This window comes from Siniperca chuatsi, linkage group LG2, assembly GCF_020085105.1.
Source record: "Siniperca chuatsi isolate FFG_IHB_CAS linkage group LG2, ASM2008510v1, whole genome shotgun sequence".
In the NCBI taxonomy this organism is placed as follows: domain Eukaryota; kingdom Metazoa; phylum Chordata; class Actinopteri; order Centrarchiformes; family Sinipercidae; genus Siniperca; species Siniperca chuatsi.
This window is the reverse complement of record NC_058043.1, coordinates 423,471-445,000: the sequence shown is the minus strand read 5'-3', so window position 1 is coordinate 445,000 and position 21,530 is coordinate 423,471. Positions and strand designations below refer to the sequence as shown.

Sequence of the window (21,530 nt, the reverse complement as noted above, 5' to 3'; positions counted from 1 at the left end):
AGGTGTGATGTGTACATCAGCTGTGAGGTCAAAGGTCAGTATGAATTTGGTACGGAGAGGAAAATAACGATAAAACATAAAATGACTTTTCATCAGCACAGCGTGTCACCAGAATGGTTTGATTATGTTCAATAAATAAGACTTAAAAAGAGATTTCTCACTGAAATTAAAGTGCCCAAGAAATGAAAAGTGAAAATGTTATTCACAGCTTCGTGTAGTAAAAGTATCAGCAGTTTATACACAGTTAGCTAGTTTTAACGGCTTTATATACAGTTAGCTAGTTTTAACTGCTTTATATACAGTTAGCTTGTTTTAACTGCTTTATATACAGTTAGCTGGTTTTAACTACTTTATACACAGTTAGCTAGTTTTAACTACTTTATATACAGTTAGCTTGTTTTAACTGCTTTATATACAGTTAGCTAGTTTTAACTACTTTATATACAGTTAGCTTGTTTTAACTGCTTTATATACAGTTAGCTTGTTTTAACTGCTTTATATACAGTTAGCTGGTTTTAACTACTTTATACACAGTTAGCTAGTTTTAACTACTTTATATACAGTTAGCTTGTTTTAACTGCTTTATATACAGTTAGCTTGTTTTAACTACTTTATACACAGTTAGCTAGTTTTAACTACTTTATATACAGTTAGCTTGTTTTAACTGCTTTATATACAGTTAGCTTGTTTTAACTGCTTTATATACAGTTAGCTGGTTTTAACTACTTAAAACTAGCTAACTGTGTATAAACTACTTTATATACAGTTAGCTTGTTTTAACTGCTTTATATACAGTTAGCTTGTTTTAACTACTTTATATACAGTTAGCTAGTTTTAACTACTTTATATACAGTTAGCTAGTTTTAACTACTTTATATACGATTAGCTGGTTTTAACTACTTTATATACGTTAGCTAGTTTTAATCAGAATCAGAAATACTTTATTGATTCCCGAGGGGAAACTCTTTTGCTGCAGCAACTCACTGTCACGTCAGTGCACACAGGAATAGACAAAAAATATAATACACTATAAAACAGGTCAGAAAATAAATTAAGTACCAAGTGGGTATAAGTATAAAATAAGTGTGAAGTAACTTTTACTGGTTGATGATAATAATATGGTATAAGGTAATAGTGCATGAACTGTCAAGTTAAATGTAGCTTATATTGTAGCTAATAAATGTAGCTTAACTGCTTTATACACAGCTAGTTTTAACAACTATATATACAGTTAGCTAGTTTTAACTACTTTATATACGGTTAGCTTGTTTTAACTACTTTATACACAGTTAGCTGGTTTTAACTACTTTATACACAGTTAGCTAGTTTTAACTGCTTTATACACAGTTAGCTAGTTTTAACTGCTTTATATACAGTTAGCTGGTTTTAACTACTTTATACACAGTTAGCTAGTTTTAACTGCTTTATATACAGTTAGCTGGTTTTAACTGCTTTATATACAGTTAGCTGGTTTTAACTACTTAAAACTAGCTAACTGTGTATAAACTACTATATATACAGTTAGCTAGTTTGAGCTACTTTATACACAGTTAGCTAGTTTTAACTGCTTTATACACAGTTAGCTTGTTTTAACTACTTTATACACAGTTAGCTAGTTTAGTCCAGTGGTTCCCAACCTAGGGGTCGGGCCCCTCCAAAAGGTCACCAGATAAATCTGAGGGGCCATGAGATGATTAATGGAAGAGGAAAGAAGAAAACACAAAGTTCCGATACGCAAATCTTTGGTATTTTATCTAATCTTTGGGGTTTTTTTGTGAAATATTGGATCATTTGAATTGAAACCATGTGAGAAGTTTAGAGGAGAAATGTCGCTTTGGTGGAACTGACAACAACTCATAGTCACAAACCAAAAAGGTTGTGAACTGCTGTGTTAATCTACAACAACGTGTTGTATTTTATAAACTTATCATGTGTTTGATGTAAAATCTTAATCTGAAAAGTAACTAGTCACTAAAACTGTTAAATAATTGTAGTGGAGTAAAAAGTACAATATTTCCCTCTGAGATGTAGTGGAGTAGAAGTAGAAAGTAGCTTAAAATAGAAATATTCAAGTAAAGTACACGTACCTCAAAACTGTACTTAAGTACAGTACTTGTGTAAATATACTCCGTTACATCCCACCACTACCAGATTGAGTAACACATTAATGAGTTTGAAGGTTTATCAGACACAGAAACACTTAAAAACTCACAGACAGGAAAGTTTTTAACTATTTTATCTGTTGTCATGATGATCGTGAGGTAAACAGCAGAAATACTGTGTTCATGTTACAAACTAATCCACCAGGAATGTGACCTTGCATGTATTTGATTGGCCAGTGCAGCGTCTTGCTGGATGATGTCACACTGCAAAATCTGAGTCTGGTTCAACTTTCTGCCGGACGAGCCTTCACGTTTGATCTTGCTGTTTCCAGACATCGTGCTACATACAGGGGCTTGCAGAGGTATTCATCCCCATTAAAAGTTATCTTGTTGTTTGGATCAGAAATGATCAATACACGTATTTTTACATGCAGTATTTTTATTGCAAACTCCTACACTCTAACAGTCATTTTTCAACTAATAATTCAAAATTAATTATTCATCAGCAGAAAGTTTTAAAAAAACTTTAAACTCCAAACACTGGGATATCATTTTGTAGCCTTTTCCTAATTTTGAGCATGCCGATTACTTCATCCCTAACTTCCTTCGAATGCTCTTTCACAGTCTGACCAATGATACTTAAACTTAGGGGATATTTTAATGTTTCAATAAATGTGGAGGCCAACTGTGTCCTCATTAGGGCAGTATTTCTCACCTGTGTAAACCCGGAGCATGGGTGCTGAACACTTATGCAAATAGCATATTTCAGTTATTTATTTCTCTTAAAAAAAATGTTTTCGATCAAACCAATGTCACTTTAAAATGGCTGATTATTTCTTTTAAAATAAAATATTACTCAGAAATAAATCTAAATGTGTCGTTTGTAATTCAGACAAATCTGATAACCTTTAAGGATGTAACATGACGATGTGACGTGTAGGAGAGGCTCTGATACTGAGGGTTATAAACTTAATAACTTTATTATACAGTTTGTTTCACTGTGTCATCAGTCAGGCTGAAGGTCAGGATGTCTGTGTGTGTGGGCTTGTATTGCTATCTTTGTGAGGACCAGTTTCAGTTTTAAACCATCATAGTGAGGACATTTTGTCCAGTCCTCACTACTGTTTTAAGACTTGGTTTGTGTGTGTGTTACTCACACATCCAGCATGTGACAGAAAGCTGCCACCTCCTCGTCTCGCTCCTCAGACACCTGGAAGAGTTCATATCCAAATCCATTCATCCTGGAGCCCAGAGACACCTGTCAATCACACGCAGAGCCAACCAATCAGAGGAGAGTTCAACATGATGAATCTGACCATCTTAATAAATTGATTAATTTCAAAAATAAAAGCCACGTGCTGTTCATTAGAGACTGAGGTTTTACAGCAGGTTAGTTTTTACACATTGGAAGAGAAATAAATGATATAAAACAGTTTTTATTTACATCTAAATGTAATAAAAGCTCGGGTGAAGGTATTTTGTCACACTTCGTTCCTGTGATGTATTTCCAGTTGAACCTTGACATTCATGGTGGGATTTGTTGGGTCTCTGTAAATAATATTATAAAGAGTAGAGTCTAGACCTGCTCTATAGGAAAACTTCTGTTATGATATTGGTGCTATATAAATAAATAAAATTCGACTTCATTTGACTTTTTGTTCCAAACCCAAATATCTGAAGAGCAGGATGTTACATCACTTCCTGTGCAGGTGAGGGTTCAGTACACAGTAACACCTGCAAGAGCTGAATGTTGAGCTCAGTTAACAGAAAAGTTATCAACACTTAATTAGATAATCAATTAATCATTTTTGTCATTTTTTTTAATATAATACCATTTTTTTCTGGTTCCAGTTTCTCCAATGTGAATATTTTAGATATGCAACTGATCATTATTTTCACTATCGATTGACTGACTAATTAAAAACATATTTGTAATTTTCTCTCTCCGACTGGTTTACACTGTTAATAATTTTCTGTCCTGCTCCAGACTCCTGTTTGAAAATCAACAAATCTCACATCTAATGATGTAAACCATCAGAGTATTAAACTGGTCCTCTATTGGCTGGTCTTTGGTGTCAGGTGATGTCATCTCTATTAGGTTCTGCACTTTTCTATTCAAAAACCAACAGTGCTAACAGTGCTAACAGTGCTAACAGTGCTAACAGTGCTAACAGTGCTGGTGCCCCATTATTGAGAAAATAAACACACACACCTCCTGTACTTGTTTACTTCACCACGTCAGCTAAAAAAAATATACAAATCAGCTTTGTGTTTTTATGACGGAGCTGTGTGATGTTGACTCTCCTGACTGTCGACCAGTGTTGCTGTTATTCTCTCCATCATGGCTTTAGATTACAGCTGGTCCAACTGGTCTGACTGGTGAGACACTGTGTGTTTACTGTCAAATTGTGAATGCGATCGGTTTTAACACATCGACGGAGAACCGGGAGGAAATGTGTTTGTTTACTTATACAAATAAACACGAATACACGTAACACAGCTTTGTGACACAAAGCTGAGTATCGAACCTCAGTACATTAAAATGTGTTGAATTTTAAAAACTGAAGCTCAGGTTTGTCTTGGTAACTAAACACTGATGCGTTTGGTTTATTTTGTAAGATTTCAAAAGGGAGCTTGTAGAAAGAAATATGCTTATATTCCTAAAACTAAGGTGTTTCAAAAAATTTGAAACGATATCCAGCCACATGTTAAACATTTTATATAACAATTGCGACTATTCTAATAATTGATTGTTGTTTTTGAAGAAAAAAATTAAAACATTTGATGGTTCCAGATTCTGAAAAAGGGCTGTTGCCTCTAACAGATGAAAGACCGTCATTATGGCATCGAGTGTCGACTGACGAGTGACTTTACCGCTGAGGTCTGGACCTCCATAACTTTTACTGTAAGCTACTCTGTTTCATTTGTTTTTGTCATAACCTCCCCTGTAGATATCGTAGTGGAACAGTCAGTTAAAGTGAGAGAATCAATTAAAGCATCGTAGCATCAAAATCTATCAAGACTTATCTGCCGGTAAAGACCTGCTTTACAGTAACGCTGAAGGTCGGAGTAGATACTCAGTATCGTCAGGGAGCGAATGCCATTTATTAAACATTATAAACACTGAGTTTGTGCAGGCCTTCACAGTGTTATGTAGGATAACAGCAGGGGTTACTTCAACTCGCATTAATTAGTAGTCATGGTAACCAGCAGTTAGCTGAGCGTTCAGTGTTTTTAGGATCGATCTGAAAACTTTTAATTTCAGAGGACAGGGGCAGGTAACTATGGGAGTCATCGTCCGCTTGGTAGCCCATGTTACAGATCCTCCTGACTGTCTACGCCACGCTTTGAGACTATTTCACAGACTTTGTTTTTTGTTTGTTTCTTGTATTGATGGGTTGTCTAACTGGATCACACTGACTCTCTTCTGATGGTTTTACATAAAGTTTTTCGAAGGCTGCCTCTGCCTCAGTTAGTTGCTTTTTAGTTTTTCAAATAATGATTAAATAATAATAAAATAACAGAAACTAATCTCAGTTCCTAATCTAAGTCTCATCGCAGTGATAAAAATCTCCAACAATATTATAATAAGAAATTGGCCTCTTGGTCGTTACAGTGACCAGATGAATCCACAGGTTCTTACCGGGTCTGCAGACACCCGCCGCTGGTTCTTGTTGCTCTTGGGAACAGGTACGTACGTCCTGGGTGGGACTTGAGGGGGGAGGGTCTTACTCCGAGCCACGGGCTTCCCTGATTGGTCCCCATTGGCCCGCCGACCTCGAGGCCCCTGCTGGCTCCCGTTGAGTCGAGACAGCGAGTCGTTGATGTTGTCGTAATTCAGCTCTCCTGAGGTCACTTTGGGCTGATCGACTTCGGGCGTGAACAGGTTCACGTCGCGGGGCATGGTGGACCCTCGAGATGGCAGGAAGGGGTTCTCTGACCCTGACAATGGGGGGATGGGGTTTCTTGGGGGGATGGCAGGGGGGACATCATCCGGAAGAGAGGGGAAGCCTTTGGGAGGAAACCCTAACCCGGATCCAATTGAGTTCCCGAGGCTGGAACCTGAGCAGTCCCTGAACTTGCTGACCTCCGGACTGTCCAGGATGTACAGCGACTCTTTGATGTAGCTTCCCTGAGGAGGGAGTGCCCTAGCTGGGATGGAGGGTGGAGACTGTGACCCTCCAGGTTGGTTCAGGGAGGAGTCGGACCCAGAGAGGCCCCTCAGCAGGCTTCCTCCTGTGGGGGCAGGACTGGGCTGGCTGGGAGTGGGTTGGGGGCATTCAATGGAAGGATTCGGGGTCTTGGAGCAGGTTTGGCTGGGAGCTCTAGTGCCGGTCTGGCTGGTTTCTGTACCACTCTTGTCCTGTTTGAGTCTGGAGAGGGCGTCGTACTCCATCTGCAGGGCCTCGGCCAGGACCAGCTCCTTCTGACTGAGACCCAGAGACTCCAGACAGCCCCAGCCCGCCTCGCTGCCCTCCTTCTGGGTCTGCGCCGCCGACATGATGCCTCCACAGCAAAGAGGGAACAAGAAGGAGGGAGTTCAGCTGAACTGCTGCTAGAAGAACCACCACATGGAGCTGCTGAGGATCAGCTGAGGACAAAGGGGACGGACAGTAAGACATCCATCGATACATCACCAGTTTATTTCTGTACAGTCATTCTGATAAATTTGACTGCAAAATGTTCTTTCGATATTCCATCCATCCATCCATCCATCCATTTTCTACCGCTTGGTCCCCGTTAGGGGGTCGCGGGTGACTGGAGCCTATCCCAGTGACTTCGGGCCTTAGGCAGGGCACACCCTGGACAGTGGCCAACTCGTCGCAGGGCGAACACAGACACAGACAAGGACAGACAACCATTCACTCACACATTCATTCAATACGGGCAATTTAGAGTTATCAATTAACCTACACATGCATGTCTTTGGACGGTGGGAGGAAGCCGGAGAACCCGGAGAGAACCCACGGTAACACGGGGAGGACATGCAGACTCCACCCAGAGAGATTGTGTGATGTTGGTCCGGTCCGGGAATCGAACCCACAAACCCACGATCTCCTTATTGGGAGGCAGGAGCTGTAGCCGCTCTGCCACCGTGCACCCCTCTTTCGATATTGATGAACATTTTTTTTTTGAAAAGTTTTTCACCTCAGATACTTTATATTTGCAAGCAACCCAGACAGAGACAATAGAAATACAGTAGAAAACAAAAGGTTAGATGTGTAATGTTTAGACGCCTACAGTCTCTTTATCCTCTGTGTTACTGACGGAAGCGAGTGTCTTTGATAAACTAAGACGTCTTTGTTCAGCTGTTGGGACGTCCCAGTTCAAACTTCTCTCCCGCAGAAACACAGCAGTGACCCAGAGACTCGCTCACCATCTGACCAACAAACCTGCAGCCGAATGTGGAGGGAGGAAGGAAACACAAGAACACAATCTGGAGGAAGGAATGAAACAGGAAGTGCAGCTATGAGGAGGTAAAACCAGCTGAGACCTGATCGGGTCAGTGAAGAGAAACCGTCAGAGTTGTTAAACCAAAGCAGGTCCTGAGGAGGTGGACAAAACAACTAAAACACCAGACAGTCTACTTCAGTCCAGTATAACAGACCTGCAGACACAGTCGAGTCTTGGTTTTGATTCTGAGATTCAGATATCTGATGGCCACTGACTTTAAAAAATGTTCAAACAATATTCAGACTGAAACTCACAAAAGCCTTTACAGTGCAGATAGTGACTTTTTGACAGTTAGCTAACATTACCAAACATTTACTCCATACACTTTTCCTTGTGGTATATTTAGACAATGTTTTTCATAAACCATAACTCGACTATTCAGCCAGACCATAGTATACGAGCTTTTTAACTTATGTAAAGTGTCTTTACATACCTTGAAAAGTGCTCTATAAATAAAATGTATTATTATTATTATTATATTATTTTGTGTGTATGTGTATACATATATACTGTATATGTGCAACTGTACATCTTCCTTGTAAATATAATTTAGTTTTCCTTTTCATTTCTTCCTTAAGAACTATTTTTATATACTTTGATCTATTTAATTCTATTCTAATTTACAATATTTGATCATTTGTTTATACATGTTCTGTGTGTGTAGCGTGGAGGAACTACAACTGCATATTACTGTGCAGTCCTGTGTAATGACAATAAAGCCGAACCTTGAACCTTATCAATTAACGTTTACTAACTGGAGTTAAGAGCAGTTGAGGAGGAGCTGCGATGTTTAGCAGGTCGGTTTGTTTGTGAAAGAGTACTGAACCACGCGGGGGCGGAGCCTGGTAGAGCGTGCAGGAGGAGGACATGACGCAAAAAGCACACTGAGGAAATCGCAGCGTTTTGTTCACAGCACATCGAAGATGGCGAGCGAAGCTACCGACTCATTCGTAATGATATCAATGCCACGTGTATTTGGACGTATCCGCAGCATCGATGAAAGAGTGGGAAGCAATATACGGGCAAGATGTTTGTATTCGTCCGGTTTCACGCCAGTTGCATGACAGAATCGTCATCAATTCACGCTCGCTTGCTGTGAATTCTCCGGACAATGACCTGCTCTACTCACACTACTCGCTCAATCGGACGTCACACAGACTTTGTACTCGGGAGCCGGCAGGGTAAAGTCCGTTTAATGTCCAGTCCAACTGATTCGGACATTTGCATTCTCACATACAGCTCCTCCGGGTAATGTCTCAGTAAGCTCAGGGTTGCAGTGCATGTGCGAAAGACGCTGTAGATACCCACAGAGTAGGTTTTGATTTATATTTCAGATCGCACACAATCAGGTCATATTGTGCTTTAACTGTGTGTTTATAATCTGTTCACTTTGTGAGACAGAGCGACGGTGAGCTGCAGAACTCGGCCTCATTACTGAACTGGAGACTACTGCTGTAAAATGTTTACATTCATTCACAGTGAGCAGGTCTGCAGCGGAGAAGTCTTCGGTAGATAACCGAGTCTTTCTTCATGTCGTCTTCACTCTCAACGATCTCCGCCAGCAGCAGAAACAGAAGCCGCCCAAACTGACCAATCACAGCTGTCGCTGTCTCCGTGTGGTATCTCTGTGTGCTCGCCGTGGAGTTACATGTCTGAGGAGGAACACGTCAGCTACGACTCATGTAGCTGCTGCAGGCACAGCGTAACCGCTTAGGCCTCTGACAGACTGTCTGATTCCTCCGTCTAAGGGGGGTGGGGGGGTCATCATCAACACACAGAGGGGGGAGGGGAGGAGATGACTGATGGGGTTGGGGGGAGGGCCAGAGCTGAGACCCCCTCCCCTCCTGTCATCATGTATCCCCATTGAGGGATTAAACCGACAGACACCACAAACCAGCTGTGTCCCACTTCCACACTGACACCCATGTACCAGTGTGGACAGAGCACTGGTCTGACTGGTCTGAACCAGCTGGTACAGACAGTCAGTGATGCCAACACTGAGTGTCAGGGCTGCAGTTTAATGATAACTTGTCATTAACTGATCATTTACTTTAACAAATGATCCTGTTCTGCTGCTAAAGAAGGTACAAACATCTCGACCGTCACTGTGTCAGACGTCAGACACAGACAATAATATTTAAAACTGTCCTCCTCAGATTTATCCTGTGACTGTCAGACTCGTGACGGACAGTTTAAAACAAAAAGGATCACAATCGCTGCAGCAGAACCAGAGACGTCATCTGTTATAGTCCACACGTTCTTCTTCCTTGTAAAAACATGCCGCCTACATTACCCACAATGCAACTCTCCCTCTGACAGCTGTGTGTGAGATTGTGGTGTGTTATGCTAGTAGCGGCTAACGTAGCCTGCAGCAGAGACGAGCAGCAGCCGCAGAGGTCTGCTGAGCTCGCTGCTTTCTAACTCCACACCAACACATTTGTTTCATCGTCACACCTGTAGTCTTCAGCCCCGACCGACGCTGACTCGAGTGACATCACTTGAGGACATTCATCGGACTTCACACAGCTCCCTCTGAGACGCTGAAGGCTTCGTACTACTGTTTCCACATGTGCAGTACAACTCCCCAACACCTGGAAACACGCTGAGGTGGAGTTCATATTTAAACAAGCTCAGGTCCTGGAACCAGGTCCTGGAGAGGGGCTCACCACTGAGGGCCTAGTGGCTAGTCCTAAACCCATGAGTCCTGTTTGGACTCCATGGGACCTCAAACTTGTGGGCCCCCCACCTGCAGGGCCAGGCATATATGCCAGGTGTGTTGCCAATGAGGTAGCAGCCAAGGGTGGGGGCATTTAGGGACTTAAACATAAAAGCTCTTTAAAAGCAGCCACATTATGTGCCGGTTACATTTAAACCTTTACGTTACGTTTCAGCCCCCCATCAGGACTGAAGCTGGATTCACGTCATCGCAGGAAAACCTCATTAATGCGTGTGCGCTGTGTTGCGACGGCTCTGTGGATGCTGACCTTTGTGGGCTCAGCCAATCCCTGTTGACCGCTGCTTGAACTGACAAGATGGATGGAAAAATGAACAACGTGCATTTGTGTTTCCAGAACGGAACAATAACAAACTGACCTCAGACCAGACACAAAGATCGTAGCTTGGTGAGACGTCAGAAGCAGATGCAGCTTCCAGGTTTGTTACGCAAACAGTCTCTGAAACGTAGCGATCTACTGTTAGCAACATTAGCGTTGTAGCTAAGATGGCCTCATTTAGTACAGCGCCACCAGGAGGGCCGCAGAGGTAAATACTTAACTGAACAACGAGGACGCACAGAAGCAGACCCTCGTTAATCTGCCGAGACGTAAATAAACAATAAAACGTCAAATCGTTTTGCAGAAACTGACGGAGAGCCTGTCTGTCTCTCTCCTCCCTGTCTGTCTGTCTGTCTCTCCTCACCCGTCTCTCTCTCTCCTCGCCCGTCTGTCTGTCTGTCTCTCTCTCTCTCACCCGTCTCTCTCTCTCCTCCCGTCTCTCTCTCTCCCCCGCCTGTCTGTCTGTCTGTCTGTCTCTCTCTCTCCTCGCCCGTCTGTCTGTCTGTCTCTCTCTCTCCTCACCCGTCTCTCTCTCTCCTCGCCCGTCTGTCTGTCTGTCTCTCTCTCTCCTCACCCGTCTCTCTCTCTCCTCCCCGTCTCTCTCTCTCCTCGCCCGTCTGTCTGTCTGTCTGTCTCTCTCTCTCCTCGCCCGTCTGTCTGTCTGTCTCTCTCTCTCCTCACCCGTCTCTCTCTCGCCTCGCCTGTCTGTCTGTCTGTCTCTCTCTCTCTCACCCGTCTCTCTCTCTCTCCCCGTCTCTCTCTCTCTCCTCGCCCGCCTGTCTGTCTGTCTGTCTCTCTCTCTCTCCTCGCCTGTCTGTCTGTCTGTCTCTCTCTCCTCACCCGCCTCTCTCTCTCTCCCCGCCTGTCTCTCTCCTCACCCGTCTGTCTGTCTGTCTCTCTCTCCTCACCCGTCTGTCTCTCTCCTCACCCGTCTGTCTCTCTCTCTCCTCACCCGTCTGTCTCTCTCCTCGCCCGTCTGTCTGTCTGTCTCTCTCCTCACCCGTCTGTCTCTCTCCTCACCCGTCTGTCTGTCTGTCTCTCTCTCCCTGTCTGTCTCTCTCTCTCCACACCTGTCTCTCGCTCCACTCTCGGTTGTGAAGCTGGTTTCGGGTTGTTGGAACGTGTACGGCTGAACCGAAGCCGTAGTTACCGGCTGCAGCGGCTTTGTTTTGGATCACACTACCTTGCTTGTCAGTCCCCGCCCCTGCTTCTGATTGGCTAGTAGTCCTTACCTAGGTGCTGCTCACGTGCGACTCCCAGCAAAGATCGAACAGAAGTGAGACGCCTCACTCGGTAGCTAAAGCGAGACAGACAGGTGAGGAGTAAGACAGACAGGTGAGACAGACAGGTGAGGAGCGAGACAGACAGGTGAGACAGACAGGTGAGAGACAGGTGAGGAGCGAGACAGACAGGTGAGACAGACAGGTGAGGAGTGAGACAGGTGACAGGCTCAGAGCTGCACTTCATTGCAGAGAAACATTTATGACATCTGACTGCAGGGAACGAACATTTACCTTTTACAACCTTGACTTAGTCTGGCAGTGTTTTTACCACGATGACCTCACATGTATCTCTCGCCACGCCCCCTGTAATGACGTCATAACGGCGCTATTTTATAAGCTGTTGACAAATGTTTGCATCCGTGGCTTCAACTTTAAAGACAGCTAAACGTGTCTTAAAACGTCCCATAATGAGAACATGCACCTGTTCTGGGCGTTAGTGGTGTGACAGGTGTATATGACGTCATAGACAACTCTGTGAAGCTGTGAAAGGTCATTATAATGACGTGTTGCAATGATCTCATTTTATTCACGTTATTTTACTTTTTTCTCCGGAAAACAAAAGTTTAAGAGTCCAACAGGAGAAGCCGAACAGCGCAGACGCAGAGAAACAGCTGACACACGTCCGTAACTGTAAAGTAAATGGGAGAATTATACGAGAGGAAACGTGTCCAAACATCTCTGAGACAGCTGCTGCCGCTGCTGCTGCTGCTGCCAGCAGCCTCCCGACTGGCTGCTGCAGCGCTTTCAACCAACACAGCCCAGTCCCATGGAGAGCGCGTCCAACCGAACTCCATTCAGAAATCCTGCACTTTAACGTGGCCTCATTCACCGGCTAACATCAACACCGGCCAAATGCATAATATAAGCAACGTTGCTGTCTTTTACATCCTGACACATCCATTACATCAACTCGTAGTTAGTTTTCAAATGCTTTAAACTTTAAATATCTGTTGGACTTCAGTTCCCACCGGGGATTTTCCACCCACAGCCTGCCATGGAGGGCGGTGGCGAGCAGCCCGGACCACTTCTAAAAGGTTAACTAAGATCTATTGCTAATAACCTGCATTTAAGTGGATTATATCTGGGCCGAATTTACCTGTAGAGCATAACAATTTGCAAAAAGTCATCAGCCACTTTCGAACAGGAATCCAAGTTTACCAAAGAGCGGGATTGTTTTGATTGTGAGATGTTTGAATGGAGTTTGGTTTGACCTTCTCTCCAAAGAAAGGTACGTCCCGTGAAGCAGCGCAGTCCTACAGCAAGTGAACCGACAGCAGCTGAGAGAAATGCGTCAGAACACTTTCATAATCAAAGCAGTGTTGGCCAGCCAGCATCTGCTGCGTCTCCAGGTGGGGAAACCTTACCTGACTCTCGGTCTACGGTCGCCAGCAGCGGGCGGCGGTTGCCATTTTAACGCGGTTTACTTTTCTGACAAAGATTTCATCGATCCCCTCAACTATCGATTCCTTGTCGGTATATCCAAGAAGACTAACAGCCTCCAGCCGCCGGTACGGACGGTACTCCACAGATTCAGACGGTAGAACCGGATCGCCGGCTCCGCTGGGTCCGCCTGTGTTTACTGGTTAAACAATGCAGCCCGCTGTACGAGGCGGCTCCGGCGGCTCTGGGGCTCTGGCCCCGGTCTCTGGACAGGTTTTCGGCTTTGCGTCAGTCTCTCCTCGGCAGCTGCGGCGTCAAGTCACACACGAACAGCAGAGGCAGCTTCCGGTCACGTTTTCAAAAATAAACCGAGCTGAGATTAAAATAGAAAAACATCTTAACTTGAGGTCCGCTTACTGGCTTTCTCCAGAGATTTCAACCGCATCTCACGGTCTTCTTCAGCGGATGGAGTGTGGTTGTTTGCCTAGTTAGTGGACCATAAGTTTTTTTTGTTTTTGTTTTTAAACTCCAAGATCAAGCGTGAACTTTCATGCTAAATTGTACTAAATTAGATTAAAACTAAAATGTCCAAATTAAATTATATTGAAGGTTAATTAAACTGAATTAGACGGACTGCAGGAAGAATCATTCAGGACTTCCTGACACATGTCCAGAGTCAGGAAACGAGCAGGACGCATCACTGCAGATCCATCACACCCTGGACACAACCTGTCCCCCCATTGCAGAGCACTGTACGCCAAAACAACCAGACACGGGAAAGGTTTCTACCCACAGGCTGATGAACACTAACACCAGTGTCAGGAACAATCTGACGCTATACATATATATTTATATAATATATATATATTATCCAAGATAAGGCCCCAACAGATGACGTGCTCAGGGAATGTCTCAGGCAATGGGGAACAGAGGAAGACGTGCTGGAGGAAGGACCATCATGGGAGGACAAACCCCTACATGGGATGTACCACCGGAACATAACTGAAGTGGCTGATATCAAGAAGTCCTACCAATGGCTAGAGCGGGCTGGATTGAAGGACAGCACAGAGGCACTCATCATGGCTGCACAGGAGCAGGCCCTGAGCACCAGAGCAATAGAGGCCCAGATCTACCGCACCAGACAAGACCCAAGGTGTAGGCTGTGCAAAGAGGCCCCTGAGACAATCCAGCACATAACTGCAGGGTGTAAGATGCTGGCAGGAAAAGCATACATGGAGCGCCATAACCAAGTAGCTGGCATAGTGTACAGGAACATCTGCACTGAGTATGGACTGGAAACCCCGAGGTCAAAGTGGGAAACACCTCCAAAGGTGGTAGAGAACGACCGAGCCAAGATCCTGTGGGACTTCCAGATCCAGACTGACAGAATGGTGATGGCGAACCAGCCTGACATCGTGGTGGTGGACAAACAACAGAGGAAAGCCGTTGTGGTTGACGTGGCGACACCAAGCGATGGCAACATCAGGAAAAAGGACCATGAGAAACTAGAGAAGTACCAAGGGCTCAGAGAAGAGCTGGAGAAGGCCTGGAAGGTGGAGGCGACAGTGGTGCCCGTGGTCATCGGGGAACTCGGGGCAGTGACCCCCAAACTGGAGGAGCGGCTACAGCAGATCCCTGGAAGAACACCAGACATCTCGGTCCAGAAGAGCGCAGTACTGGGAACAGCAAAGATACTGCGCAGAACCCTCAAGCTCCCAGGCCTCTGGTAGAGGACCCGAGCTCGAAGGACGAGACCACCCGCGGAGGGTGAAGGACGAAGTCTGTTTTTATATTATATATATATTAACGTGTACATCATTGTCAAATATAAACCTAAGCTCTGTATATTTTGTATACATTCATATGCTGTATATATCCACCTACGTCAAATATATCTAGCAACCTGTTACATTAAACATTCAATACTTATTCCATTTGTTGTCCTTGTTTTTTTAGCTGTATTTCTACTCTGTAAGTACATCGAGAGCAGCAAAAAGCCGGAGTCAGACACCTTGTATGAGGATATATACCTGGCCAACACAGCTGATCACAAATAACACAAAGTAAAAGTACTTCCAGTTACACTGCTGATTCTGTCTGACTTGACTGAGTTTCAGCCCAGAGAGGAAAGAGGAGAAACAGCGACATCTGATGGACAAAACCTTCATCACAGAGAGAAGCTCTGGGGTCAATGAACAGAATAATACCATAGAAGAAGAGTGGTCATTCAACAGAGATAAAATAAATAAACATAAAGTTTGAGGTTTTTATATGATGTTTACATCAGAATTAAAGACAACACAGTGTTTCTTTAAAGGCCCGCTCCAGTATGAACCCAGTGTTTCTTCTTGTTGGTTCACTGTCACGTCGTCTGTGATGTCGTCCACTTCACTGTGACGTTGTTATTTTCACATTCAGGAAAGTTTCTCTGAACTCACCTTAAATCTCAGCTTAACACCTGGACGTACCTGCAGGATTTATGACATCACAAGTCGTTTGGAGCCAGTCAGGGTCCAGTATAAAATTTACATAGTGTGATGTGGAAACTTGAAGCCTCCTGGTCACAAACACTGAGGATTCAAGACTCATTACTTTATTGCCATTTAAACATAGTTGATAAGAATTTGGTTTGGTGAGTTCACACAAAACAGCAACAAACCTCACATCATATACATCACGATGTTACGATGGTAGAGGGTGTGTTCACCGGCCGAACCCTGATACAGTCACTGCACTGAGACATAAAACAAGTGATCAAAAAAGGAAAAAATAGCGTTTCCATGGGGATGCTTTCAGCACCAGAATGGACTTTTCAGTGATGTAGGAGACATCTTGAGTTCAGCTGTTAAACTTTAGAAATGAACGATATTTACATATTCAGAGATTCTGGATTTTTACATGAGGACGAGATGTACTTAAGAATCTTTAATGAGGTAACTGAACTATTTATATCAGACAAATTATTATTCAAGCAATGTATTTTATGTTTTAAAACATGTATGGAGGAACTCTTCATCTAAAACTAACTTATCTTGAGCTAGATCCAGTGAACTTTAAATCAGGGGGTCACAGCATCAAACTGTGGGGGGTTACCCAAAACTATTCACATCAGCCTCTGAGTTATAAATCTGAGTCTGAGATATCAGGGATTTCTGACAGCTACAGCTGGTGAAAATAACCACAGAAGTATCAACCAAGTGGTGACAAAAAGGCTGCAAGGCCTCCATCACTGACAGCTACATCTAAATAAAATCTAACTGTAACTGTTTGTTTGTATCTGGTTTCACTTGTTAACAAACTGCTCCATAACACAACACAAGTAGCTAATTTAGGCTGTTAAAATGATGTGAAGGATAACAGTCAAGGTAACCATCGTGGAAAAATGCGTGAACACTCCCAAATCGGAATAATGGTGGCTTTCCTGTTTTACCCATTAACATTGTATGAATGCAGCAAAAATATATTTATTAAACTGCTAACATTCGTGGAGCAGAGCTAACATTATCAGTGATTCAACATCAGCTAACAGAGCACAAAGCTAACATAACATTAGCAAACTAAAGCTCCCAAGTCAATTTAGTAATAGAGCACATTTTAAAGACAACATATGCTGATATATTTACCAGTGACCAGTCAGCTGATAGGAACAGAAAGCTAACATAACATTAGCAGGGCTGCTCTAGTGACCAAGCAGCTAACTGGGCGCAAAGCTAACATAACATTGGCTCAAACATGACTTTGGTTTTTCATTTATTGGTTGAGATGTCAACAGTTCCACAATGATTCACTGATTTATTAGCTAATTAAATTTTATATACATAAATGCAGTAACTGTAAATTAAGTAAGTCCAAACTTTTCAGCTTTTGAAAATGATTTACTTCACTTTATTTGTGACTATTTTTTATCAATACACTTTATAGCTGCTATTTGTGGGTGTACATAGTATTAAGTACATTTATTTTAGATTTTTCAGGCTACATTTTGTATAAAACACTTTGTATATAGCAGTAGCTTAAATTTCTGAGTTCTCAGACCATTTTCACAATTGAGAATGACTTCTGGATGGGAGCCGAAACGTCTTGGTTGTGAAAACAGTGTCCAGATGACTACGACTGAAACCTTTTCTACGATGTTCGTAATGTTTGTATTCTAGTTTTTTTTTTAAAGTTTTTCATAGTTAATTAAAACTTCTTTAGCTGTTGTGAAATTTCAGTTTTCCCTGCATTGGATTTTTATTTTATGTTAAGTGCATTAAGATTATGTAAACAAGTGGCAAATATACATATATTACATAATACCCCATTTCTTTTAATTTTTTCTCTATATATAGCTTTTTTATAATGTTATTTTATAATTTTATTTAAATTGTTTATTGTACTTGTACAATTTCATGTTTTCTTGTATTCAGTTTATAGATTACTGCTGCTGATAATGTACAGATGTGATGCAACAAATATTGATAATAAGAATAACTAGAATAAAATAACTTGTCAGCTCGCTCCTGATAATGAATCACAGGATATTAAATCAATGTAAAATATGAACACTTGGTATCTCCAGGTAGTGTTGTGTCAGAGAGCAGTAAACATTTCTCCTGGATAATAAAGCAGCAGGATTATTGTCCTTTATTTGTCTTCATATCAACAAACACATTTCTGCTGCATTCAGCTGTGAATCTGAACATGTTAATCAGAACAATTGTCGCTTTAAAAGCCACAAAAAGGAAATACAACAAAGTCAAATACAAATAAAAATAAGTGTTTTAGATTTGAATCTTCATTTATACAGTTAAAGTCTAAAGTGCTCTATAATCAAGAAATTCAAATTGATTTCAATGATTGTACAATTCACTATCAACATTAAAAACCTGACCAAATGTAAGGCTTCAGTTACACTTGAATGTGATCTATGAGAGGAAATCATGGGGTCAGATGAATGTCTTGGATAAAAACTTAAAAACAAAAAACATACCAGTTTCTTAAACACAGCTCTGAAGTCTTTGTTTGTAATTATTTTATAATTATAAGATTCTTTCTTGTAATTAAGACTTCTGTACCTCATTAATTACAACAATTACAAGAAAGAAATCTTGAGCTGTGGATTTTGTAATTATAATTTACGTATATTATAATTAAATGTAATTAGCATCTCGTTATTACATGAAAAAAATCCTGTATCTTGTAATAATGAGATATGAATCTTGTACGTATAAGATCTTTTCACGTAACTATTGGCATGTTGTAATTACAAGAAAAATCTCAAAATACGGATCTGATAATTACGAGATCTTTTCTCATAATTTTTACTCAATTATACATAATTAACATCTCATAACTATACGAACAATACGAATCTGGTCAGTATTTTCTTGTCACTGCTGAATATTGTAATTATGAATGTGATTAGAACCGGATACAATGGACAAATTATATTAAACACAAGTTTCCTTTCTCACGTTATAGTGCAGCTCAAGTTTTACATATTAATGACAAATTTTTCCTGAAATCCTGAAGATGAGATTTAGGCACAAGTGCAGTTTGTAACAGACAACATTTCCTTCGTCATTAAAGGGTTTGACACACAGGAGGTGATCACATCTTTAGCTGTAGTCCAAGTCCACTCTCCATTATTTCCAAGAATTTCTTTCTGGTCTGATTCCTGACACTGAAAATGACACTTTTTGAATACATGTTCGTAATTAAAACATCCCGATCCTGTAATTACAGCAAGCTAAGTCATAATTTCAACAATTTTTTTCTTTGGTGAATGCAGTGCACTTCAATTTAGGCACGTCATTTTCTGCATCAAAAAGTCCAACCAATCTAGATACAAGATACCAATCTTGTAATTCAATAAAGTTGTATTTATATAGCGCTAATTCATAACAGAAGTTATCTTATAACTAAGATGTTTTCTCGTAACTTTGACTTCTGGTGATAACAAAAACAAATCTTGTAAACATGTAATACGAATCTCGTAATTATTACATAATCTCTTGTGATTACAACTTATGTTTATCATATAATTATGGTATGTATTTAAAATAAGTATATGTGCATATGCATCTCATAAAAACAAGAACATCTTATATCTGATAAATTTTCATAATTATGAGATATTTTCTTGTAATTATGACTTCTGTGTATTGAAAATATGACTTAACAGGTTGCGAATACAACATTTCGTTTCTGTAATTCCTACGACAGGAAACATGAACTAATAATTAATCAAACTGTTCCCTTATCAGAGTCCTTCCTTACTCAGAGTATCCTCAGAGTGTATGTGACCTTGGATTGTCCTCAGTGTGTTGTGTCCTTAGTGTGTTTGTGTCCTCAGCGTGTTGCTGTCCTCAGTGTGTTGGTGTCCTCAGAGGGTGTGTGTTCTTAGTGTGTGTGTGTGTCTTTAGTATGTGCTCAGAGTGTGCGTGTGTGTCCTCAGAGTGTCCTCAGTGTTTTGGTGTTCTCAGTGTGTGTGTGTCCTCAGTGTTTGTGTCCTCATAGTGTGTGTGTGTGTGTCCTCAGTGTGTGTGTCCTCATAGTGTGTGTGTGTCCTCAGTGTGTGTGTCCTCAGAGCGTGTGTGTGTGTGTGTGTGTGTGTGTCTTTAGTATGTGCTCAGAGTGTGAGTGTGTCCTCAGAGTGTTGGTGTTCTCAGTGTGTGTGTGTCCTCAGTGTGTCCTCAGAGTGTTGGTGTCCTCAATGTGTCCTCAGAGTGTGTGTGTCCTCAGTGTGTCCTCAGAGTGTTGGTGTCCTCAGTGTGTGTGTGTCCTCAGTGTGTCCTCAGAGTGTTTGTGTCCTCAGTGTGTGTGTGTGTGTCTTTAGTATGTCCTCAGAGTGTTTGTGTCCTCAGAGTGTCTGTGTGTCCTCAGAGTGTTGGTGTCCTCAGAGTGTCCTCATAGTGTTTGTGTTCTCAGTGTGTGTGTCCCCATAGTGTGTGTGTGTCCTCAGTGTGTTTGTGTCCTCTGTGTGTCCTCAAAGTGTGTGTGTGTCCTCAGTGTTTGTGTCCCCATAGTGTGTGTGTGTCCTCAGTGTGTTTGTGTCCTCTGTGTGTCCTCAAAGTGTGTGTGTGTCCTCAGTGTTTGTGTCCTCATAGTGTTCGTGTGTCCTCTGTGTGTCCTCTTAGTGTGTGTGTGTCTTCAGTGTTTGTGTCCCCATAGTGTGTGTGTGTCCTCAGTGTTTGTGTCCCCATAGTGTGTGTGTGTCCTCAGTGTGTTGGTGTCCTCAGTGTGTTTGTATCCTCATAGTGTGTGTGTGTCCTCAGTGTATTTGTGTCCTCATAGTGTGTGTGTGTCCTCAGTGTGTCCTCAGAGTGTGTGTGTCCTCATAGTGAGTGTGGGTCCTCTGTGTGTCCTCAGAGTGTTTGTGTCCTCTGTGTTTGTGTGTGTGTGTCTTTAGTATGTGCTCAGAGTGTGAGTGTGTCCTCAGAGTGTCCTCAGTGTGTGTGTGTCCTCAGTGTGTTTGTGTCCTCTGTGTGTCCTCAAAGTGTGTGTGTGTCCTCAGTGTTTGTGTCCCCATAGTGTGTGTGTGTCCTCAGTGTGTTTGTGTCCTCTGTGTGTCCTCAAAGTGTGTGTGTGTCCTCAGTGTTTGTGTCCTCATAGTGTTCGTGTGTCCTCTGTGTGTCCTCTTAGTGTGTGTGTGTCCTCGGTGTGTTGGTGTCCTCAGTGTGTTTGTATCCTCATAGTGTGTGTGTGTCCTCAGTGTATTTGTGTCCTCATAGTGTGTGTGTGTGTCCTCATAGTGAGTGTGGGTCCTCTGTGTGTCCTCAGAGTGTTTGTGTCCTCTGTGTTTGTGTGTGTGTGTGTGTGTGTGTCTTTAGTATGTGCTCAGAGTGTGTGTGTGTCCTCAGAGTGTCCTCAGTGTGTTGGTGTCCTCAGTGTGTGTGTTTCCTCAGTGTGTTGGTGTCCTCTGTGTTTGTGTGTGTGTGTGTCTTTAGTATGTGCTCAGAGTGTGTATGTGTCCTCAGAGTGTCCTCAGTGTGTTGGTGTCCTCAGTGTGTGTGTTTCCTCAGTGTGTTGGTGTCCTCAGTGTGTCCTCATAGTGTTTGTGTTCTCAGTGTGTGTGTGTCCTCAGTGTTTGTGTCCCCAGTGTGTTTGTGTCCTCTGTGTGTCCTCAAAGTGTGTGTGTGTCCTCGGTGTTTGTGTCCTCAAGGTGTTCGTGTGTCCTCAGAGTGTGTCCTCAGAGTGTTGGTGTCCTCAGTGTTGGTGTCCTCTGTGTGTCCTCAGAGTGTTGGTGTCCTCAGTGTGTTGGTGTCCTCAGTGTG

The 21,530-nt window shown here is 42.4% G+C and overlaps 1 protein-coding gene across 2 annotated transcripts in view; it reads right to left on the bottom strand.

Moving 5' to 3' along the window:
* The window catches only part of pik3c2b (phosphatidylinositol-4-phosphate 3-kinase, catalytic subunit type 2 beta), a 47,325-nt gene extending 33,681 nt beyond the window's left edge, over positions 1-13,644 (bottom strand). Inside the window, exons 1-3 of one of the 2 annotated variants that reach the window (XM_044218126.1) lie at positions 13,257-13,644; positions 5,746-6,693; positions 3,260-3,360 (exon numbers count right to left, since the gene is read on the bottom strand). In XM_044218126.1, the coding sequence (XP_044074061.1) occupies positions 3,260-3,360; positions 5,746-6,603 (959 nt within the window). In that variant the 5' untranslated portion in view covers positions 6,604-6,693; positions 13,257-13,644. The remainder of the gene's footprint in view (positions 1-3,259; positions 3,361-5,745; positions 6,694-13,256) is intronic. The other variant, XM_044218117.1, reaches the window with a different exon arrangement.
* Between the last annotated feature and the right edge of the window lie 7,886 nt (positions 13,645-21,530).